Raw genomic sequence first — 25711 nt, forward strand, 5'->3', positions numbered from 1 at the left:
TGATCCACCCGCCTTGGCCTCCCAAAGTGCTGGGATTACAGGTGTGAGCCACCACGCGCCTGGCCAATTCCACTTTTTTAAAGGAACTGGTTCTTTTATTTTTAATTATGGTAACCAATTCAGAGTATTTAATTATGGATTAGAGTGCTCAAACTTATGTAACTGGGGAGGAAAAAATTTCTTACGTAGGGCCAGGTGTGGCACGTTGGGAGGCTGAGGTGGGCATATAACAAGGTCAGGAGATCAAGACCATCCTGGCTAACACGGTGAAACCCCGTCCCTACTAAAAGTACAAAAAATTAGCCGGGAGTGGTGGCAGGCGCCTGTAGTCCCAGCTACTCAGGAGGCTGAGGCAGGAGAATGGTGTGAACCCGGGAGGCAGAGCTTGCAGTGAGCCGAGATCGCACCACTGCTCTTCAGCCTGGGCAACAGTGTGGGACACTGTCTCAAAAAGAAAAAAATCTTACGTGGAACATCAAGAGTCGCACATGTGGTATGTTACTGAGGAGCTAGTAGTGTTTCTCCTCTGTTCAGCCACTGTCCACTAAAGCCACATTCCAAATACACATCACCAAGTTACCACCCAGCAGATCTGATCCTGTGGCACCAAAATGCCTCAACAGTACCCAGGGGCCAAAGAAGCTCCAGAATTGAACAGGCCCAGGAAGCAGAACAAAGTATGGCACAGATGAGATACTGTCAAGACCACTGCCAGGGAAGTGACCAAATGAGAGAGAGAGAGAGAGAGAGAGAGAGAGTGTGTGTGTGTGTGTGTGTGTGTGTGTGTCAACATTCTATTAGATCAAATACTACCTGAAATTACTAGCATGTGGACCCCGGCTTAGACACACTGACATAAAGACTTAAATGTAGTGGGATTTGTTTTCACAAGATTTGACTTTTCTCTGTGGAAAACATAGCAACAAGGCAACAGGGAATATTACCAAAGTTTCCCAAAGGCTTTTACAGGATTTGAAAAAGTTGGAGGAAGAATTTAACCCTAAAAGCTTAACTGATTTTCAAACACTTGCAAATATATAATTACAGATCCTGTGAAACTTAACCTTGGTGGTGTTAAATGTTAGCTAGAATGTCACAAGGTCAGTCCTTGTGTGGGACAGTGTGACACACGTCACCTTGACCACTAGATGAGTAAGCTGCACCACGTGTTGTTTTCAGACTTTTGAAATCTCTGAAATAGGCTCCTTTTCTCTAAAGAAAAAAAGGGGGGCTGAGGGGGTCCACCTACACATGAGACGATCACCCACAGGACCTGTAGTATTATTTGAGCTACTTACCAATGAAATCTACTGATTTGTCCAACCACGGCAAAATTTTCTCACAAAAGCTGTCATTCACAGGTACACGCAGGAAATGAGACTCAGGGATAAAGTCAGGCTTTGGACAGGTATTGCTGGCATTTAACACATAACCAATCCCATTCTGCTGCATCAGTTCCTATGGAGAGGAAGAGCAGTTAAAGTGACTAATAATATGGTAAACATGATTATTCTGAAAGAGTGAAGTTTAATGCGATGATAAAAATGCCCAGTTTCCTTGAAATACAATTCATTCAGATCAGTGAAGTCCAAAAACCCAGCAAAATGACATATAGAGACAAGTTTTAAGAAAAAAAAAATGTAAGAACAACAAAGGCTATTTAAAATAATATGCTTGAGGCCCACACATCATTCATATATATAGTCAAGTCTCTATTATCTTCATTACTAGGGAGAGAAGTGGAACAAAGAATACAAAAGAAAACAACAGTTTATACGATTTTAGAATATATGGACACACAACATTTTCTTCCCACACAGAACACGCTGGTTCTCTAAGATACAGTTCTAGTCATTCTTCTCACTCTAAATACTCTCTTTGAAGGCTGCACTTATTTCTATAGCCTTAATTACCAGTTCTACATGCTGATGGCATGTGTGTGTATGTGTGTGTGTGTGTGTATCTCCTCTTAAATTTCCAACCCATATCTCCAACTACCTACTGGCTATCAGGATGTTCCACAGGCCCTTCACATTTAAAATGTCAGAAACTAAACATTCTCTCTTTCTTCCTGTTCTGCCCCCAACTCCTGCCTCGTCTCTGTAATCCCCAAATTGGTTTAGGGTAGTAACATCGACCTAGCCAGCTGAGCCCGAAAATAAAATGGGGCTCCTTTCTCTTCCCCATGACCCTCATCCAAATGGCTGCCAAATCCTTTTGGAATCACCTCTTCCACTGATCCTCTCCTCTCTATACCCATTCACTGCTCAGCAGCCAAGATAACCAAAAAAGTCACCAGGAGCTCTTGAAGTTTGCAGTGGTTTTCTCTCCAAACCATGTTCTGAACAACTAGAGGAATCTCTGTTATGATTAACTCCAGGCTGGGTGCTTTATCCACATTCTTTTCATTTCCTTGAGTCTCATTTCCTGCTCCGGTCCCATACAGCACCCCCAACATCAAATGTATACCCATCCTCTGTGCTTCTGTTCACACCGTTCCTGTGCTTAGAAAGCCCTGTCCTCCTTCCGGAAGACACTCTTCCCACTTTTCCTACTTTGTTTAACTTCATCTATGAACTCTTTCTCACTGATGCATAATTAGCCATTCAGTTCCCTGTCCTTCCAAAGTACTTTGTTCACACCATTAATTAAGCACCTAGTATAGTGTGTTAACATTAACAGATAATTCTTATCTCCCCTGTTATGTAATGAAATAATGAATGAGATCTTGGAGCGAGTCTTGTTTTCGCACCTTCAGCCCAGGTACAGAGTTGCACTCAGAACGAATCTATTCAGCTGACATCCACCCACCATTCGGCAGGCAAAGCCCACACAAACCTGTTTCATTTACTCATCCCCTCCTGCCTCTCAGGAGATGTTCCAAGCCTGGAATAATTATCTTAGTCTAAGCCATCTTGGTCATTTCTTCCTTCTCTTGGAATACTACCATTTCTACAAATCTTTTCCAACTACCTGAAAGAAAATTGGCAATTTTCTTCCTATATTATCCTTCTGAAATATGCCAGTTCCCTAATCTCTTCATTTACTACATTTGGCACAAATAAATATACTTTATTTTACATAAAAGGTGAACAACGGCCGGGTGTGGCGGCTCATGCCTGTAATCCCAGCACTTTGGGAGGCCAAGGCAGGTGGATCACCTGAGGTCTGGAGTTCAAGACCAGCCTGACCAACATGGAGAAACCCCATCTCTACTGAAACTACAAAATTATCCAGGCGTGGTGGCGCATGCCTGTAGAAGAATCGCTTGAACTCAGGAGGCGGAGGTTGTGGTGAGCTGAGATTGCACCATTGCACTCCAGCCTGGGCAACAAGAGCAAAACTCCGTCTCAAACAAACAAAAAAACGTGGACGGCATAAATCCAGATTGTGTATGCAACCATCTCTTATCTCTGAGACGACAATGTCAATAAACAGCTTTTGGAACTAGGTGGATTTCTTAGATTGGCCAACACCCTTCAGATATGCCAGAGCCCAAGTCTTCTGATGGTCTCATGCTTCTGTTAGGTTAACAATCAGGCTACGTAGATCTTAATGGTGTTTACTACAACCTTTAAACTTTTGTACATGTGCAAAGGTTACATTTGTTTTTCTACGTGTGAACCCAAGCTGAGTGTATCTAGTACTATCTGATCAACAACAGGGTGCAGAAACTGGTTCAGGATCACCCATGTAAGAACAGAAGTGGGTCACTGGAGTTAAATCAGCCTTTGAGGACTTTCTCACCAATAGTAACTACATTTTTCTCCTTTCCACCAATGGTACTACAGATATGTTAAATTAAAAGTAAAAGGAATTAGTAATATCCCTATCCACTCAATTCAATAATGAAGATATTACATAAGTTTCTGAGAAATGAGGTGACTCTAATAGTGTTATATACTGTACACAATCAAAAGACAAGAAATTCTAAGAGAAAACATGTTGCAAGTCAATCAGAACTGTCAAAATTGATTTTCCATAGAAATACAACGATGTACACTTCTGACAAGTAACCTTAATAGCCTACATTTTATAGAAATTACAACTTAAGCCTATATTAAGTCAAAAAATATTTATTCAGTACCTTGGTTAGAGACCTATTAATTATACAATGACACATGGTACTGATTAAGAAAATGATACCTAACATTTAATGAATGCCTACGATGTGCCAGGTACTGTATTAAGCGTTTAAATGGACTGTCTCATTTAATTCTCACAACCACCCTTTGATGTGGGTTCAATTATTGACCTCCTGGGGCCAACTGATCCTCCTGCCTCAGACTCCTGAGTAGCTGAAACTCCAGGCATGTGCCATGGTTCCCTGCAAATTTTATTTATTTATTTTTTTTGAGACGGAGTCTCGCTCTGTCGCCCAGGCTGGAGTGCAGTGGCCGGATCTCAGCTCACTGCAAGCTCTGCCTCCTGGGTTCACGCCATTCTCCTGCCTCAGCCTCCTGAGTAGCTGGGACTACAGGCGCCCGCCACCGCGCCCGGCTAGTTTTTTTTTTTGTATTTTAGTAGAGATGGGGTTTCACCATGTTAGCCATGGTGGTCTCGATCTCCCGACCTCGTGATCCGCCCGTCTCAGCCTCCCAAAGTGCCAGAATTACAGGCTTGAGCCACCGCGCCCGGCCCCCTGCAAATTTTTAAAAATTTTTTTGTAGAGACAGAGTCTCGCTATATTGCCCAGGCTGCTCTCAAACTCATGGCCTCCAGCGATCCTCCTACCTTGGCCTCCCAAAGTGCTTGGATTACAGTCATGAGCTACTACATGCAGCGAGTAAAATATTTTAAATGCAAAATGAACTGAGAAAAAAATAATTTAATGGCTTTATTTATAAAATTTTTAGCTTAAAAGATCTATTGATTAAATTTACTATCCAGATGCTACCTGAAAATTTTTTTGGAATAATAGATGGGACTTGATAAATAAAACAAGCACAATTTTTAAAACAAACCAAAAAAAAAAAAAACCCTTAAATACTAAATATAATTTGGCTACTAAATTAAATATCATAAATAAGTACCTTCTCATCTGGATTGGTAGTCAGTGGAAAAAGTCAGTTAAGGGGGAAATCATTAAAAATGATACATACACACTCAAAACATTGTTTTAACTTAAAACAAATAAATGTACATGAACATACTGATTTCTGATGCAGGGCCACAGCTTTTTCTTTTCTAGTTTAGCTGACTGGAGTTCCCAAGCAAATCACACCTAAATTCATCTACCACTTACAGTTTTCATTTTTTAAAGAAGAGCAAGAACTTGTAAAACACTATCAGTGCCAAAGCCTTCTAGATTATAACCATCCCCCAAATACTTTACAGCTCCCTTATTCCCACCTAATTTGATATATATATGTATGATTCATCTTGTTTGTAATGGTGAAATTGAGATGGAACTATAATTATGAAGAATGAGTCTGATTCTTTTGTGGAATAAGGAAATAAATATATGTGAAGCAATCTGTCCTTCCTGAATCTTTCCAAAACACCTAACTTAGGTCACAGAAAAACATCTCTCTTCCTTCACATTTCATTAGTGTATACCATATTTTAATTAACAGACATAATTATAATAACAAGTCCAGTGGCCTAAACAAGTTCAAGAACACACACAACTGATTCTTGGTAAGTATGCTATTCAGATGGTGGAGGCAGACGTGCTACAGCAAAGAGCCTACTCATGCAGCAGGCATTCACTTGCCAAAGACATGGGGAAGAGATGAAGTGGAATCTCTGGAGTTGGTTAAGAAAGTTTCTAAAGTTTCATATAACTGTTATTAGTTTGCTCTCTTGATTTTTAAAAAAAAATTTTTTAAAACAAATTTCCATACAAACGGCTGGGAGGGGATCTTAATTTTTTTGATGTTTTTAAGAGACAGGGTCCCACCATGTGGTCCAGGCTAACCTCAAACTCCTGGATTTGAGTGATTCTCCCGTCTCAGCCTCCCGAGTAGCAGGGATTATAGGCGTGTGCCACCATACCTGATTCATCTTTTTGTTTGTAATGGTGAAACTAAGATGGAACTATAATTATGAAGAATGATTCTTTTGTGGAATAAGGACTGCTTTTATTTATAGATACGTATCAATGACTTCTTACAAAATTATAAAGAGATATTTATATAATTCAGTGTAGTTTCAGCATGTTGTATAAAACATACACAGCTGAGTATTTACTCTGTCCTACAATTAAACATCACAATCTTTAAGCTTCTAGAGAGCAGTCATCATATGCTGTTAAATATTTAGCTCAACTTTGTGCTAAGTCTGCAAATACACTTTCTACTGATTAGATAATCCTTCTTCACCGGCCTTCAAAGATCCTTCCAACACCTTGGCCTCACAGTTCTTTGAACTCCTCATCTTGGCCACTCACTCCTATGAGAGCTGGCCTGGTCTCTGTCACTACCAATAACCACAAACCCTCCATAATCTTGATCTCACGCACCCTACTCTTGGATGACTCTTCCACTTTCCGGCTCACTCACTCTTACACTACACTACACCCAGAATCTCAACCCCTGCAGGAGGACCTACAGTCTGATAATCTACCAATTGTCTCTGTCCTTCATCCCCATGATGTCTGCCTTCCTTGCCCAGTGTAAATTCTATCACCAGTTATTACAATCACTCCTTTCCTTTTACCCTAACTTTCTCTGCCCTCATCAATTGTTCATACTCACTTGGCAAGATTACAACCTTAGTTAAATCTAGTTCTCCACCTAGTCAGCACTGCCCATGCCACTGAACATGGCCAGAGAAAAACACTCCACAATGCTACCTGATCTCACTTTCAATTCATACTCCTCAGCAATCACTGTATTTCCCCAGTCCATTCACTTTTTCTCTTTCCCATATGCCATTCTGTTTCCCTTTTTCTTCAAACTCCCTCGATGTCCCCACTCATCCTCACTCATAGCTGAAGAATGATCTTGCTTCCTACTACAATGGAAAAATTGAAACAGTCAGAAGCAAATTTTGATAGACTTCCATCACCACATTTACCCATCTCCCAGCAAATGCACCTAGATACTCTGGCTTCCCACCTGTTGTTCTGGATGAACTGTCCACACTCTTAAGGCCAATCCCTCTGCTTGCTAAATAAATCCATCCCCTCTTGCTCAAGAACATAGCTTTGTGATTCTCCTTTCTTCTACATCAATTTTCCACTGCACAGGATCACTCTTCCTACCTGCAATCAAACAAACCACTATTTCTCCCACTTTAAAAATATCTCCTCTCAGCTTCGCTTCTCCCGCCAGTCACTACCCCGTATCTTTGTTCCTTGAAATTCCTTGAAAGAACCCCTTCTACTTGGTATCTCCAACTCCACGCCTCCTGTTATCTCCTGAACCCACTCCATTTAGGCTCTCACCCCCAACACTCTTCCAAAACTGCTCCATGATCACCAGGGACAGTGATGTTGCTAAATCCAATGACCAATTCTGAGTCTTAATCTTCCTTGACCTAAAGTACTACTTGGCACACTTGACTGCTCCTTCCTCCTGGAAAATACATTGTTTATTAGCCTTCCTGATTATTTGATTTCCTTCCTTCCTCAATATTTACTTCTGAATATTCTTTGTTGGGTCATTCTCAACTCCCCAGACTTTCAGGGTGGGAGTGCTCACGGCTCAATCTTTTTCTCATCTATATTTTGCCTCTTAGTAATTATCTGATCCCCTCTTAAGTACTGTCTGTACGTTAATGACTCCCACCTTTATACCTCCTCCCTCAGGGATCCCCCCGCCCCATTCATACATCCGTCTGTCTACTCAACATCTCCACTTGGAAGTATAACAGGCATTTCGAAAACTCAGCATGTCCAGAACTGACTCCTGCTCTTCCTACAGACTCCATCTCAGTTAACGGCAACTGCATCTCCCAGTCTCCTCGACACCTCTTTTTCACACACCCCTACCATCCAATCCTATTGGCTGTACCTTCAAAATAGAGCCCAAATCTCACCATTACTGCCACCTTGACTCCAGCACACTACCATGGAGCCTCCTAACCGGCCTTCCTGCTTCTATCCAGTAGGAAATTTGGCCTATTTTCAACACAAACGCTAAAGTGATCCTAACAATGTAAGTCAGATTATGTTGCTCCTCTGCTTGGAACCTTCCAATGACTCCCTCTGAACTCTCTTTCTCAGAGTAAAAGCTCCTGTCTTTACAAGGCCTATGTAGAAGTCTTGTATTGTCTGGATCTGCTCCCATTACCTCTCTAACGACACTCTCCCATGCTCACTCTGCTCCAGCCACACTGGCCTCGCTCTTCCTTTAGATACCACATGTGTTTTGCCTTGGTGGCTTCTTCTGCCTGTACTGCTCTTCCTCCAGGTATTCAAATGGCTCACTCTTTGACCTCTTTCGTGTGTTTGTTCAAATGCCTCTATCTCAATGAGGCCTACTTTGATCACCCATTTAATTACAACCCACACCTCACAGGTATTCCCCAGCCCTCTTACCCTGTTTTCTTCATAGCACTCATACTGTACTATACTATGTAATTTACCTATTTATTATGCTTCCTATCAAGTTTCTTTCTCCTAGGATGTAAGCCAATGAAAGCAAAGATTGTTGTCTCATTTACTGGTATAACCCCAGCACCTAGAACACTGTTTGGCACATGGCAGAGGTTCAATAAACATTTGTTGGGTGAATACATGAAGGAACCCTTATCCCTGAAGCTGACTAAAATCAGTATCTAGTAACTGGTTTATTAGCATCTTCTAATGAGAAATCTTCATATGTGTTCCTTGTACATTTTCATTTTACAAGTCACTATAAAATATCATTAACTTACATTCCATTCATTTCATAATTTATAAAAGACTATTTTTCCTGGGTTGAAACTTTTAGTTTCTCAAATTCATTAACGGAAGGTTTTCTGAGTAAATTAACACAGTAAATTAATCTGTGTTTACTTAATTTTTAAGGACAGGTACATTTCTTTTTTTTTTTTTTTTTTTCTGAGACAGAGTCTCGCTCTGTCGCCCAGGCTGGAGTGCAGTGGCCGGATCTCAGCTCACTGCAAGCTCCGCCTCCCAGGTTCACACCATTCTCCTGCCTCAGCCTCCCGAGTAGCTGGGACTACAGGCACCTGCCACCTCGCCCGGCTAATTTTTTGTATTTTTTAGTAGAGACAGGGTTTCACCCTGTTAGCCAGGATGGTCTCGATCTCCTGACCTCGTGATCCGCCCGCCTCGGCCTCCCAAAGTGCTGGGATTACAGGCTTGAGCCACCGCGCCCGGCCACAAGGACAGGTACATTTCATACAAGTTGCACTGGTTACAAATTAGGATATAACTATTTTGAAAAATAATCACCAAGGGCTTACTGTGCATCAAGGTACTCTGGGGCATAAAAAAGCAAGTGTTCCCACTGAGGGATGAATAGTCTACTAGCAAATGTAAGACAGTTGCACAAATAATGATGATACAAAGAGGTATCCGATGAATATAATGTAGCAGGATAAACAAAATGGCATTGGAAAACAGAAGTAAAAACAAAGGGAAGCATTCTGAGAAGACTATTAATAATGGGAACTAAAACTGTCAGCTGAAGCTCAGATGGCGGTAGAGGCATTCCAGATGGAGTATAGAAAATGAATGGGCCGGGCGCGGTGGCTCAAGCCTGTAATCCCAGCACTTTGGGAGGCCGAGACGGGCGGATCACGAGGTCAGGAGATCAAGACCATCCTGGCCAACATGGTGAAACCCCTCTACTAAAAACAATACAAAAAACTAGCCAGGCGAGGTGGCGGGTGCCTGTAGTCCCAGCTACTCGGGAGGCCGAAGCAGGAGAATGGCGTAAACCCGGGAGGCGGAGCTTGCAGTGAGCTGAGATCCGGCCACTGCACTCCAGCCTGGGCGACAGAGCGAGACTCCGTCTCAAAAAAAAAAAAGAAAATGAATGAAGACCAAGGACAGAACAGAAATATCTGGGGTGCACTCACTAGGCGTGTCCAGACATTGAAAGAGGATGAGCAGAGGAAGAGAACAGGAGAGGTAAGAATTAAAAAGGTGGTATTAGGTCCTAGAGGGTCTTAAATATCAAGCTGAAGAGTTTTACTGCCAAGCTACAGAACTTTATCAAATGCCATACTGAGAAGACTGATCAATTTACTAAAGCAAACTCCTAAAGGATCTCTTCTTATAAACAATTCATTAGTGGTTAGTGTGGAATCTCAGTGTGGCAATGGAATAAAGTAGAGTACATGGGTAGTGGCCCCAGAAAAACCAGAGCACAGCCCAGCGCATTACCCACTCATCCCCTGTCTTGGGAAGGTGACCTAACCTCCGGTAGCTTTAATTTCCTCACCTGTAAAATAGGGCTAATGATATGTATTTTGTAAAACCAGTATGAGGATATATAAAGTGCCTGACACATAATATAGAGTCTCCTAAAATGTTAGCTCTCTTATTTTACCTTGTTGTAAAAATTGCTTGTAAATTGTATGGTATGTGAATTATATCTCAATAAAGCCATTTAAAAAAAAAAAAAAGCCCACGATGTGTATTTTTCACTAATCCAAACTGTCCTTTCTCCTAATTGGTGTTAAGTAGGGAAATTACACTGAATACAGCAGGTGAGGTTCATCTACAAAGTGGAAGACATAACTCCCCCGAAGGATTTAACAAAATGATTCTACTTTCAACACACAGTTGAGTAAACTTTCAAAAATGATTATCTGTGAATCATGAAAAATTTAATTTTATTACTATGATTTCCATTCACAACTTTTCTCCCTTTAAAACTTTCTCTCTCCTATCCCTGAAATAAACTTTCTCCTGTAGTCGGAATAATTTCTAAATATGAGTTCTATGATCTGTTGATGCAGATTGTGAAGTAATACAGAGAGAACAGATTAATATATGTCCTTACTGAAACTGCTCTGTTTGGTCAAATTCTCTATGTTCAGTGAGGCTGAGGACAGAGATCTCATTAAATACCCACAGGCATTGCAATTCTAGATAAAAGAATTGTAATTTTTCTTTCCGAAGTCAATTCCATGACTAATTTTGCATATGCCCACCCATTTGACTTCAAAACTGGCCCCAAGTCCTATTTAACTCCATCAAGCCTTCCTCAAACAACAAAACGCACTATCTACCCTGGTATGCTACATAGTCTACCCTAAGATGACAGTGACAAGTGTCCCTATAAACCAGGAACTGTGCTTGGCATATGCCATTTCATTTGAATGTTACATGAACACCAGGAGGCCGGAGTTATTATGGCATGTAGGTAAAGAGACTGAGATGCAGTAACAGCTAAAGTGATACAGCTGGTAAGGTGGAGAACTGGGATGCAAAACTGTCCACCCCCAAAGCTGGCTCTCAACCATCATGCCGTGCTGCCTCCGTGTTGGGAGGGACATTGTAGTCACCTTGTCATGTGGATTGTTGTTTAATGAATAGGTCTTGCCTAACCAACCCACTTGAACACTGTATGGTGTTCTACATACAGTGACAAAATAGACATTGGAGAAATATTTTACTGATTATTTTGACAGCCTTTTGTGTTCCTAGATCATATATTTCCACTGGAAACCCTAAAAGCATTCTTAGCCTATATTGTGTTTAGGCTATTTGTTGCCTAACTCTTCTAAGAAAACAACAGAGAAAGGAGCAGTCTTCCTACTGCACACCAGGGAGAACAATAAGAAAGCCTAGGAAAACCAATTTTGCATGTTAAGAGGCCGAAATAACAAGCTACACAAAGAATGTTGAAGCAGATTATTTAAATGGGGAAGGAGCGGGCAACAGAGCTCCTTTAGAAAAGAAGCTACAGTGGTTCACCTCAGATACAGTTCTGCTTAATAACTACTCCCGATAGGTAATTCCATCATACACTGCATATATTTAAATATGAACAAAAGTCCGCATTTGAAATTGTAACTGATATGAGAGAAAAGCAATCAAGAACTTGTCTTTCACAGAATCACCAGAGATTCTTTCTCCAATCCCACTCATTTCAAATATGAACTGGGCATCAGCAGATGATTTTCATTTAGTACAATAAGCTGCTCCCATTTCAGCGCTAGTATAAAGACTAGAGGATGAAAGAACACACTCTGAGAAACAAAAGTACAGTGTGAGGGAAAAGGAAAATAAAAGTATGTTTTTGGTACCAATGACTTCTTATGGTCTTCTACAAAAGAACCGTGTCTTTAAAACATCAGTAAAAATTAATACATGCTGAGACCTATACTGTCCAATAAGGTAGCCACAAGCCACACATGGCCACGGAGCACCTAAAATGTGGCTACTCCAAATTGAGATGTGCTGTAAGTATAAAATATACACCAGATTTTAAAGACTCAGTACAAAAAGAGAACGCAAAATATCTCAATAATTTTGTATACTGATTGCATGCTGAAATATTATTTGAGATATACTAGGTTAAATATGTTATTATTAAACATTAAAATTAATTTTGCCTGTTTCTTTTAAAGGACACTGGAAAAATTTAAATTATGTATGTGACTTGCATTATATTTCTGTTGGATGGTACTGGTATAGATGATGTTGCAGAAAAAGCAGGGAAAGAAATTCTCAATTGTGACTCAATAGACTTAAGATTCGTCAGCCCTTCGTAACAGCCTGCTATAGAGAGTTCCTTCTTCCAGAAGATGGGCGTGTTTGGTGTAATATAAGCATGGGACTTAAAATTACAGCAGCCTGTGTTTACATTTGATCTGTGCCCCTGACCAGCTCTGAAGTCAATGACATAATCTCAGGTAAGTGACTTAGCTCAGAGCAAACATATTTCCTAATCCTATTATGAGGGTTAAATGCAATAATATAAAAAGCCCAGCATTTTAAACGGGAAACATTATGATCCTCCCAAGAAAATTTCTGTGACATGCTTTCAACATATTTTGGTGGCACTTCATTAAAAAAACAAGACTAATAGGCCGGGCACGGTGGCTCACACCTGTAATCCCAGCACTTTGGGAGGCTGAGGCGGGTGGATCATGAGGTCAGAAGATCAAGACCATCCTGGCCAACATGGTGAAACCCCATCTCTATTAAAAATACAAAAATTAGCTGGGCGTGGTGGCTGGTGCCTGTAGTCCCAGCTGCTGGGGAGGCTGAGGCAGGAGAATCGCTTGAACACGGGAGGGGGAACTTGCAGTGAGCCAAGATCACTGCACTCTAGCCTGGGCAACAGTGTGAGGCACCGTCTCAAAGAAACAAAACAAAACAAAATAAAAGACTAATAACATGAGTGGTCTTGTGGTTACTGTGTGTAAAGACTTTAACTTCTGAATTTTAATAAGAAGAACTGTACTGTTAGGGAAGATTATGAAATTTTCATCTTTGGAGATCTGTTTTTTTTGTTTTGTTTTGTTTTTTTTGAGACGGAATCTCGCTCTGTCCCCCAGGCTGGAGTGCAGTGGCCAGATCTGAGCTCACTGCAAGCTCCGCCTCCCGGGTTTACGCCATTCTCCTGCCTCAGCCTCTCGAGTAGCTGGGACTACAGGTGCACGCCACCTCGCCCGGCTAGTTTTTTGTATTTTTTCAGTAGAGACGGGGTTTCACCGTGTTAGCCAGGATGGTCTCGATCTCCTGACCTTGTGATCCGCCCGTCTTGGCCTCCCAAAGTGCTGGGACTACAGGCTTGAGCCACCGCACCCGGCTGGAGAGCTTTAGGAAGAAAAGAATCGTATTATTTCTCTTGGAAAGTATAAATCAGGAAGTTCAGCATCAGATAGGTTAGTTTATATACTACTTGTAAAAAAGTGGCAAATCTAGTTCTAAAACTCAACTGGATGATGTTGGGGAATTCATGTAACATTTCTGGAATACTGATTTCCTCATGTATCAAATGCTAGTGGCTGACTAAATGATCTCTGAAATCCCCTTCAGCCCTAAGGCTCTTGTCAACAACGAACCTAGAGGTCAAATATACATTTCTTTCTTTATTATTTATTTATTTATTTATTTAGAGACAGGGCTTTGCTCTGTCGCCCAGGCTGGAGTACAGTGGCATAATCTGGGCTCACTGCAGCCTCCGCCTCCCAAGCTCAAGCAATCCCCCCACCTCAGTCTCCCAAGTAGCTGGAACCACAGGCTAGGGCTACAAAGCCTGGCTAATTTTTGTAATTTCTGCAGAGACGGAGTTTTGCCACATTGCCCAGGCTGTTCTCAAACTCCTGAGCTCAAGTGATCTGCCCACTTGACCCTTCCAAGGTGCTATGATTCCAAAGTGTGTGAGCCACAAATATAAATTTATATTCACTGCTTTCAAAGGTATCCAGCCTAACAGTTTATTCTTATTTCTCACCATCGTTGCAGAATAAAAATAAAAGTCTATACATCTATTTTAAGGGTGCTTCCTGACAAGCCTTCTATAATAACTCCTTGCCCGAGGTGTTGTCCTATCAACTTCTACAAACCCATTCTCCCTGCTGCAAATATTTCCTCTCAATACATCTACCTATGTATCCTGCTTAGTGCTGTGTATGTTTAGAAGCCAGAGTTAAAAAGAGAAAACTACTACTTTTCCCATCCTCAACTCCAAATTCTGATTTAACTGCTCTCACTTTTTTTTAAACCAACGTATTTGTTAAATCTGAAAAAGGTATAGAGCAAAATGAATGTGCCATTTAACTGAGTGTCGAAAGTAACAGAAATGATCTGTAACACAATTACTTGTGGAATGACCTGCTGATGGCTGGTTAAGGTTTACCAGGATTAAACAGAATTCTTAACTAGGAATTTTATTTTATTTTCTGATCTGAGGATTAAATAAACCATCTCCAGCTTTGCCCTAGGAAGGCATGGGACTTTAAGAAATTAATTTTCCTTTCTGTAACATAGCCTGCTTATCTCTAAAAAGAATTAATAATAACCACATGCTCAAAGGCATTGTGACCCCACCAGAAAGGCTGGGTACAATCATAAGCTATTAAATCTCACGTCGGCAGATCTCACAGTAAAAGCAGACATATTAACAACACAGTGTTGATGCAAAATTTTGAAGAGGCAGGAGTTTTAAACATACACATACATACACACACACACACACACACACACACACACACACACACACACACACGAATGCCTTATTGCTACCCAATGACCTGATGATAGGGTATTTTTCTTCCTCCTAGGAAGCCTTGCCTTCCAGGTGCTAAAGAAAGCCAGTCTGGAAGCTTATTTTACAACCAGCCCAATTCTTCTAGTTACTCAAGGAGAAAGTGTTAAGGGGTACTTCCTTTGTAGAGGAAAGTGGCACTTGTAAATCACCAATAGTTGAATTAAGATCTCTGACGGCTTTTTCAATTTATGGTGATGTAAATTAAGAGATTTTAGAGAAAAATTACTTTTCCACGCAGTAAGAGCACTGTTTTGTAGCATTACTAATTAAGAGCATACAAGCTGTGGAGTCAGATTATAGTTCTATTGCTGTTCTGCTTGTACTATTATATACAAAGGCCTCACTCAATCCAATGTGTTTCTCCATTAGGGCATGCTTTGTCCAGCAGGGCCGGTGTCTTTTCAGCAAGAATCCATGCTCTTCCCTCTTCCTTCTCAACCAAACTCCTCCAAAGAGCTTTAGCCCAGGGAGGCTGGCAGTGCGTAGTTTCAGCCTTTGTCCTCACCATCTTTTTACCACCTTTCCCTAACCCCCAGCCAGCAGTCATCATGAGGACCTTCCTCAATGCAAGTCCAACCTGCATCCCTTTCTAGTGTGTTGCAATAAATAAATACATTTCTAAATGTGTGATAATCCAGGAAGTATTAGCCTTTCTAAGTGTGCCCAATTATTATAATAGATCGATTAATACCCTAAGAATATAAGGCTAACCTTCTGAAAAATCCTGTCCTACTTCAGGTCTCTCGGACCTATGAAGAACAAGAAAACATGACAACAGTTTAGGTTTCCTGTGGCAAAAAGTAACATCAAACAAATTAACACTCCAAGAGATGATGCAACTGTTACCTGGGGAGCACATTAAGAATGGCATAGCAGCTCCTTTCTGAGACTGGGGTGTGTTTCAAATGACATAATGGGTAACTGCTGTTTCTCCAGCTAACAATATAAACCCGGCAATGAAGGATATTTTCAAAGCACCCACCTTGTTGAGGACATCTCGCTGGCAGCCAAGATAAAGATTGGGAAGAATTCGGGTTGGCCCAATGTTGGCAACAGGTAAGCAAGGCTGAGAAATGCAGGTAGGGACTAGAGTGGATTTTCCTTCACAGAGGCCAGGGAAACAACGAGAGAACTCAGCAAACCCACCTAAGAATAAACATTATAAAATTATAAAAAAATTATGCCACGCACAAAATAAAAACCAGCCTTCTGTGAACTGCTCAGCTACAACAGTTTAAAACATAAAAACTGAACCCACGGATCCAAGTGGATATCATTGCACACCTATTCCTGGCTACAGCTGCTGATGCTAAGACTGAAGCATAATCCAGCACTAGGCTTGGCCTGTATCGCTACCATGTGGATAGGCCAGCCTTGAAGGCACTTAAAAATGACTCCTCTCTCTCAGACATTCTCTTCATCTTCACATATCCTACAACATTTGCTCCCCACTCCCCATGCAAACTTTTTTTTGTGGAACATAAAGAGGATTTAAAGTTAGTAGCGAGTAACCAAGCCAATAATTCACAGAAACAAAATGGGGATATGAGAAATGAGAACTGAGGCTGAATGCAACTTCTTCAAAATAAAATTGATTGAGTCAAAAATTATTTCTACAATTAACTTTAAATCTTCCTACCATGTAAATTTTTCATTGCAAAGGTATCACAAACATACTCCCACCAACAAACATTCTATCAAGTTCTGGAGATTCCCTGGGCAGTTAGTCAAGGTCTCCATAATTACCACGGACGTCTGGAGAGCTCCTGTCCATCTCAGCAAGCAGTATAAAGAAGTGCTGACAGACTAATTGCTTAGGGTACAGGAAGGCTTTGTGGCAAGATTACTGAACTTAGAATTAGAAGAATTCAGTTTTTTCTAGTCCTGTCCTTATAATGATCTGCTCTATGACCTTCACTAAGCCAGTCTTGCCACCACTCAATGGAGTGAAATCTATGTAGCCAAAGGAGGTGCTTTCACTGCCTCTGAGGGAAAAAAAAAAAAAAAAAAAAGAGTAAGGTTATTTGCTTTCCAATCTAAATATTCCTTGCTAGCCAAACCCAAACACAGGAACCGAACAGATTCTGATAGATGTTCAGATAAAAGCCTTGCTATCCGAACCCTCACTATTCACTAAGTCCGAATCCAGGAGATTTGGATGACAGGGGATCCTCATGTATTTTTAATATTAAATTAAAAAACAAGGGAGGGCTTGGTCGCTCATGTCTGTAATCCCAGCACTTTGGGAGGCCGAGGCAGGCAGATTGCCTGAGGTCAGGAGTTTAAGACCAGCCTGGCTAACAGGGTGAAACCCTGTCTCCACTAAAAATACAAAAATTAGCCAGGCGTGGTGGTGGATGCCTGTAATCCCAGCTACTCAGGAGGCTGAGGCAGGAAAATCGCTTGAACCCAGAAGGCGGAGGTTGCAGTGAGCCGAGATTGCGCCACTGCACACTCCAGCCTCCGCAACAGAGCAAGACTCCATCTCAAAGAAACAAAAAAACAAAAAACAGCAACAAATAACATGTTAAGTCTTATTAGAAGATAGTACCTTTTTAACTGAGCCTTGAACAAGACCCTGAAATCTCACTAAAGTATTTATCTTCATCTCCCTGAGTTACATTGTATTAGACTTTCTCCCACTTCAAGAAACATACAAAACATGCCCTTGAAAACTGCTAGAAGTGCAGGAAGTTGAGAGGGAATCATCTGCCCTGTATTATGTTCAATTCAAAGCATAATTCAGCCAGACACCTGCTCTACTGTCTAGGCTCAGTGCAGGGTCCTCAATGCAACAAGTTAGAATGGTAGGCAGTTGACAACTATGCCACCTGCAGAATGTACAAGAGTGGCCTGGCCTCCAACATCACCAAGTGTGTGTCTCTTATATTTTTTAACACAGAAGCAGTTAAACCTCTTCCACTTACTGAAGTTCTTAAGGTAACCTGATAAGCAGAATACATGGATCCATCATAGAAATCACAAATTCCTTTGTGTCACAGGCCCTCAGGATCTGCACCTTACTGTTTCATGGTTTCAATTCTTTTTTTTTTTTTTTTTTGAGATGAATTTTCGCTCTTGTTGCCCAGGCTGGAGTGCAATGGCGTGATCTCAGCTCACGGCATCTCTGCCTCCCAAGTTCAGGCAATTCTCCTGCCTCAGCTTCCGGAGTGGCTGGGATTACAGGCATGCACCACCACGCTCAGCTAATTTTGTATTTTTAGTAGAGATGGGGCTTCTCCATGCTGGTCAGGCTGGTCTCGAACTCCCGACCTCAGGTGATCCGCCTGCCTTGGCCTCCGGTTTCATTTCTTACCATTTCCAATTATGACCTCCAGCCACACAAAACTCACTGTTATTTCACATTTCCATGCTGCGCTCTTGTCCAAGAATACCACCCTCACACCGCTCCATGCATGCACACACAGAAGCCATAGTACATACAGCATACACATGTGGGCACGCCCCCTGATCATACAGCAGAGGAAGTACGAGCATAAGCCCTTGTACCTGAGTTCCTGTCCTGGCTTTACCACTTTCTAGTTGTCTGATTTGTCAAGTTACTTAAGCCTTCTGACTCTTAGTTTCCTCATCTATAAAATGAGGATAATGATCACACCTATCTCACAGAGTTGTTGAGAGAATTAGTTAGTATACCAAAAGTATTTTGTGCCTGGCATATAGTAAAGCACTCAGGAGGTATCTGTTTTTTTTTTTTTTTTTTTTTTGAGACAGAGTCTCACTCTGTCGTCCAGGCTAGAGTGCGGTGGCGTGATCTTGGATCACTGTAACCTCCGCTTCCCGGGTTCAAGCGATTCTCCTGCTTCAGCCTCCCGAGTAGCTGAGACTACAGGCGCGTGACACCACGCCCAGCTAATTTTTTATTTTTAGTAGAGACAGGGTTTCACCAAGTTGGCCAGGCTGGTCACAAACTCTTGACCTCAGGTGATCTGCCCAACTCGGTCTCCCTGTTTTTTTGCTATAGTGATCAGACATTCAGTTATCTAGTGTCATCTGTGCAGCCTTCTTCCACCTTTGATCCGCAGTTGTTTAGCTACACCTCCTTAGGATTCATCTGAGACACAAAGTGGAAAAAAGAATGCCTGTAAGGTTAATTTCCCATAGTGTGCCCCAGAGCAATAGCGTCCTGAAAGAAGCTGACAGATAGGATAGCGGTCCAAAAAGTGAGAAAAATATTGTATATCCTAGCGCCCTGGGAGAGTCACAGCACATATTAACTTATTAAAGGTTCTAAGAAGTATCTTCAAAGAAACTGGTTTCATTTATTGAAGTCTAGTAAGTTTCCCCAAACTTATCTGCATGGAATTCCCCCTAAAATATATTAATAGCTAGTGGAATTCACACTTACGAAATGCTATGCTAAGGTCAAAGCGACTACTGAAATGTAGTCAATCAGAACTCCTATACCTACAAGTATAACCCACAGACAATCTCAAAAGAAGGGGGTCAGCCAATATTGGTATATGAGTGCCCACCGTTTAGAATTTATGCTTTTGTTTCTATTCGTGTTTTGTTTCTTTTCAGTCTCTGTAAGTGAATAATACAGTCATTATTTACAGTGAGTTTTTTTCCCCAAGGTAGTTCTTGTAACAATAAATGTTAAAGATTCTCATCATTCTTTGCTTTTCTTACACCTACCCAACCTAACAACTGACGGGCACTATTTTAATTTAATTGTATGATATTAAATGTTAATGTCATGTCTATTAACATGCAGTTCTGGTGTTTCTCTTTTTTTTTTTTTTTTGAGACAGGGTCTCACTCTATGGCGTAGGCTGGAGTGGCATGATCTCGGCTCACTGCAACCTCTGCCTCCCAGGCTAAGTACATATAAAGAACTTAACACTGTCCAGTCCACAGTGAGTGATCCTCCCACCTCAGCCTCCTGAGTAGCCAGGGATACAGGCGAGCACCACCACACTCAGCTAATATTTGTATTTTTTGTAGAGACAGGGTCCTTCCTATGTTGCCCAGGCTGGTCTCAAACTCCTAGGCTCAGGTGATCCCCCCACCTCAGCCTCCCACAGTGCTGGGTTTACAGGCATGAGCCACTGCACCCTGACAGTTCTGGTGTTTCTCTAAAGAACTGCCTTCATATATTTTTCTATTCTGGCTCTAAAATAGTTCATGGAATGGTTGTCATTTAAATCCAACAAAACAGCTTGGGCAACATGGAGAAACTCCATCTCTATAAAAAAAAAAAAAAAAAAAAAAAAGAAAAAATGCAAAAATTAGCCAGGCATGCTGGTGTGTTCCTGCAGTTCCAGCTACTTGGGAGGCTGACGTGGGAGGATTGTTTGAGCCCAGGAGGTTGATGATGCAGTGAGCTGTGATTGCACCACTGCACTCCAGCCTGGGTGACAAAGTGAGACTCTGTCTCAAAAAAATACATACATACATCCAACAAAACAATATTCCAGTAAATGTTCTCAAAGAGAAACCACAAAATCCAAGGAAATGCCACTTGAATTTCATTTTAACCTTATAAATGATTATTTTTATAAAGAATGTATGTAATCCTAGAACGTACTGAACGCTTACTGTGTGACAAACACTGCTCTAAGCACTCTATAGGTATTTTACACACTCTTATAACTGCCTTATGAGGTAGGTATTACTACTAATCCCATTCATAGATAAGGCTCAGAATCACATAATATAGGCTTAGAATCACGTAATATAATAACTGGAAGAGCCAGGTTATAAGTCTACTTTTCTAAATCCCATGGAATTACCTTCAACTCTCCCTTGGATGCAGGGACAGCCTTCCTGATAATATTCACGGGGTCCTGGCCTCCCAGCTGTGACCAGGCTACATGGTCCTCTCCCAAACTGATGGAAGAGCCTTGTTTCCCCAAAGCTATATTGCTCAAAGGCTTCAATGAGGGAGAAGAAAGAAGATCTGACAAGACCAGAGAAAGGAGAATCTCTTTAAAGGCAATTTCACATGACACCAATAACAAAGTTTACAGATGAACTAGCTGAAATGTAACTATGGTCACTGGTTTGTTCATGACCATTTACCAGTTGGTAGTAAAGCTGAGGCCATGTCTTGGCTTTCAGGTCACCCCCTACAGAACAACTTTCAGAGGAGACGCAATTCTGCAACAATCATAAACCGAGCCATCAGCCAGGCCGTCTGAGGTCCAGCTCTAGCGTGCGTTAGTACAGTGATCCTAGGTCACTTTGACTTCAGTGGACCTCAAAAGTAAGTGTGGCTCTAGAAAGTTCTGAGACAGAGAATAGAAACAAAGGAGAGAAAGAAACCATCGTTCAGCCTCAAAACAAAAGAGCCAAACATAACCACAACACTACACTGTAAAACACATTATAAAACAAAAAGAAGCTTTTTCAACTGATATCTAGAACAAACTCAAACAAACAAATATTTTAAAATATCTAACAGATTTAGCTGCAATCAGAACATTCATTTAGTGTTCAGTTTGGCTTGAAATGTCCCAAACTGGTTCCCAGTCACTTCCAGAAAACACCACCTCGGCCAGAGCACATGTTCGCTGATCTTTATCTATGACAGTGTTCCACTCTGCTGACATCCTCCTTCATTGACAGTTTTTTCCATTCACTGACCTTTCATTCACTGCTGCACTCTAGTGACTCCAGTTTCGTTTCATTAATTAACAACAGATGAGACACTGCCTGATTCCCTTGAACCTCTGAAAACTATCTGTGGCCTCACCAGCAACTCAGTTTTGAAACATGTTTAAAATGTCCTTCTTCCTTTCATAAGTTCTCTTACAAACAAGATCTACTTCAGAAGGAAAGCTCAATCATGCAAACTTTCTGCTCCAAATGGCTGACGGAGACAGAGAACGAAGCGTCCTCTTATCTGTCCTCGTCATAACTTTGTTGTCCCAGGGACTCCAAGCTAGATTCCATCACAAGACGTAACATCGTCCATTATCCGCTAGTTACTGTGAAAAGCAGTACCGAAAAACTGGTAAGTTTCTTGAAAAAATTTGCGCATATTTTTTAAAGTTGTCTGAAGACTTGACTCGCTGTCCAATCTTGCCAAGTTTCTCCTGTTCCTAATTTTATGCTGTTTATCATCTGGGAATGCAGAAAACAGAGTCATAGTAACCTACATGTGTTTCCCTAACATGGACCTGAACCTAAGAATGACTGTGCCCCCTACTCTGGAAGTATCTGTGCTAAGAGGAAGGAAGACAAATACACAGACACTTCCAGCCTGCTGACAAACAGGGATGGGCAGTCTCTGCAGGCAGAGAAGCGTCTTGGCCTCCACAGCTGTGGGTGCACAGGCAGCCAGACCGCAATGCTAAAACCCATGTTTCTGTTTGTCAGTCTTCCATAAATCCAACCAAAAGAATGCATGTTTACAAATAAAAACATAGATACTACTTCCGACACAGAAAACATGTGGTACAGCTTCTAAGGCATTCCTGATTTCGATAACACCTTATCCTAATTCAGCCATGAAAACATTTTCCCTTAGGAGCACCTCCTTCACAATTCCAATCATAAATACGATTTTCTGTAAAAGCAAATGTGAACCACCATTCCATTTTGGGAGGGAAAAATCTGCCAAGCAAAATAAAATACATATAACAACTCTACAAAACAATTCTAATTAGTCACTCTTTTTTCTTCCCTCTCACCCATGCAATCAGTTATAAATCACAGTATTTTCTTAAAATGGAAGTATATTTACATAATAAAAGTAGGACTTCACTGTGGCTTAGTGATATTCTTAAAATGTTTTTAAGGCCAAAGTTCTAAAAATAGATCCCTATCCTTTTAGCAATTCCATGACTTTAAAGATGGTTTCCTGCAGGGAGAGACAGAGGACCTTTCCACTCATGCCTTCATTTAAATAGGGAACAAGTCACTAGAGATTTATCAATTGACAGAGCCGCCTTCAAGGAAGGCAGAATCAAAGAGAATTGCCCTCCCACCCTATATTGTGAATGGATTCCATGGTTATACAAAGAAATAATACTGATACAAAGCTCTACTTTATGGAAGACATTTTTCTAAAAAGTCATATGCAAATTTAACTTTTGTATTTTAAATCATCTGCATATAGTTCGTATGGCTGCACAGTTTTGAACTATGCAGTTAAATTCTTGTTTTTTGTTTGTTTTTGGAGACAGAGTTTTGCTCTTGTTGCCCAGGCTGGAGTGCAACGGCGCAATCTCCGCTCACCCGCAACCTCCAACTCCTCGGTTCAAGCAATTCTCCTGCCTCAGCCTCCCAAGTAGCTAGGATTACAGGCATGCGCCATCATGCCTGGCTAATGTGTCTGGCTAATTTTGTATTTTTAGTAGACACAGGGTTTCTAAATGTTGGTCAGGCTGGTCTCCAACTCTCAACCTCAGGTGATCTGCCCGCCTTGGCCTCCCAAAGTGCTGGGATTTCAGGCGTGAGCCACCATGCCCGGCCATTAAATTCTTTTGTAGTTCTCACGCAGTTTAATTATTTTGTAAAACAAAACTCCCTTTTTGTAACATAAACACAATCCTTTCAGTTGCTTATTTTAGAATATATGTGAAAAACTAGAGCACACCTTCACCTGTAGAGGACAGTTCTCTCTTCTCTCCATACTGGAAAGAAAATCTGTTGCTTTACGATCACACAAAGGAGACAACTCTAACATTAAAAATGGAAAATAATTAAAATGTTTATTTTGTAGTAAAGTACTTTAATTGCTCTTAAGAGTAATTCTGTTATGCCTCAGTCTGACATGTCTGATTTAGGCAACTTTGTTCTCTAGACACTCACAAACAGACTAAAGTATGGTCACAATTCTTTCAGGATCAGCAGACAGTAAACATGGAGAGTTGAAACTAGTTGAAGAAAAGAAAAAAAAACCAACATAATTTCATACCCCTAAAGAAAGCAAACAAAATGTGTAACTAATGTTTCAATGTAGACACTGTGGTCTGGCTAAGCCAAGCCACACAGGTTTGGTAAATTACTCCTAGGAAGGTAGAGAGCGTGACATGTTTTCCACAACATTAGCAGCATTGCATCTATTTCCCATATAGCCAACTCTCCAACTAGCCGTACTAAAAAGAAAAATGCCAAATGATGTAAAGCATTAATTTAAAGCTCTCATTCCATCCACCCCTATCCCACCCCTATCTACTGGAGCACAGACAAGAGTGGATAGATATGCGTTTCTCTTTCAGGAAGGCTGACAAGTAGCCTACATCTCACAAAACTTATCCTATAAATGACATCTTCAAAAAAGCTCACCCTATATTAAACAATTCTATCACCTGACACACTTGGGAAATGGGAAATTCTATCTAATTTTGGTAGTTAAGACATATGCAACAGTTATGACATACACAACAAATGAATGAAAAATTTTCAAAGCACCAGCAGACAAATCACTAAACACTAAAATTATGCAACTTGTAATTCCTTATGACTCAGAATGTCCAGATCTTATAACTAAGGATAATAGTTAAATCAATTCAATTGGCAACATTCAGATGTGTTATTCAAGAAGGACAAGTTCTCAGAAGATGTAGAGTGATACTATTCTGTTGATCTTTTAAATTGGCAATACATAACTATGCCCAGAAAAACTCCTCTTAAAACAAATGCCCTGAAACAAAGATTGTTCTAAAGAGTGCAACCAGAATAACCAATCAAAAGGAATACAGCCAGAATCTACCACGTGGCTGAATAGAATTAACAAGCTCTGTAAGAAGCAGAGCCAGAGTCACAGACTCTCCCTACTGTTTTCCTAACACATCTGTGCTTTCCCGCCTTTAGGCTTTTGAAAATTCAACCTTTCCAATCCATTTTGTATTTCCTTCTAAACTACAGGCAAGCACAAGTTGCACCTCTTCTATAGCAGTATGTTCCCAACATTTTTAGCATGATCAACAAAATACATTTTACATTCAAACCCTCTGAACACCTACACATACTTACCACTAAGACAAAAGTTTCATGATACTATATTCCCTAATTCTGTTTAAAAACAAACAAAAAACTTCCTTGACCAGCATATCCAGACATGGTCTTGCTGGCTTAGAGGCTCTATAAAATTTATACCAATCATTTGGCAGTATCTACCACTGACCTAGTAACTGTGAAATAACTGTGTATGTGTTGTGACCTGTCTTACTTCTCCAGCTATTGTGAGCTGCTGATGGATAAGAATTATGTCTTATACTCCTTTGTAATCACCTCAGCATTTAGCATAGTGCCTGGCACATAATTAGAATTCAATAATGTTTATTGAATCCTTCCTTGTTACAATGAATAGCTGTTGATGGACATAAGTCTTGTATATTTTTGGTGTTCCAAAGGATTTCCTGATTCCATTCAAAGCCAAAAGCTAGTTGGTGTGGGTGGGGGCACAAAATCTGCTTCCTATTCAGACCACAATGCCCCAGAAGACTCTCACGGTGAGCGGGGAGGCACAGGGCAAGAAAAAAACATTTTTTCTTCTACTACAGGAAAAAAGATAAAATTGGTGAGTGCCACTTCGGTTATCCAAAAGCAACACTGAATCCTTACTATGATTCCTCCATATCCACAGGACTTTACATGAAAGGGAAAGA

General features: G+C 40.9%; 1 protein-coding gene across 2 annotated transcripts in view; it reads right to left on the reverse strand.

Annotated features, from left to right (window-relative positions):
- DUSP16 (dual specificity phosphatase 16) overlaps positions 1 to 25711 on the reverse strand; it is a 92228-nt gene that overhangs the window by 11586 nt on the left and 54931 nt on the right. For both annotated transcript variants that reach the window (XM_011953834.1, XM_011953832.1), the window contains 2 exons: positions 16111 to 16274; positions 1299 to 1458 (listed from right to left, as the gene is read on the reverse strand). In XM_011953834.1, coding sequence (XP_011809224.1) covers positions 1299 to 1458; positions 16111 to 16274 — 324 coding nt within the window. The remainder of the gene's footprint in view (positions 1 to 1298; positions 1459 to 16110; positions 16275 to 25711) is intronic.

The sequence above is a fragment of the Colobus angolensis genome, unplaced genomic scaffold (genome assembly GCF_000951035.1).
Source record: "Colobus angolensis palliatus isolate OR3802 unplaced genomic scaffold, Cang.pa_1.0 Scaffold11, whole genome shotgun sequence".
Taxonomy (NCBI): domain Eukaryota; kingdom Metazoa; phylum Chordata; class Mammalia; order Primates; family Cercopithecidae; genus Colobus; species Colobus angolensis.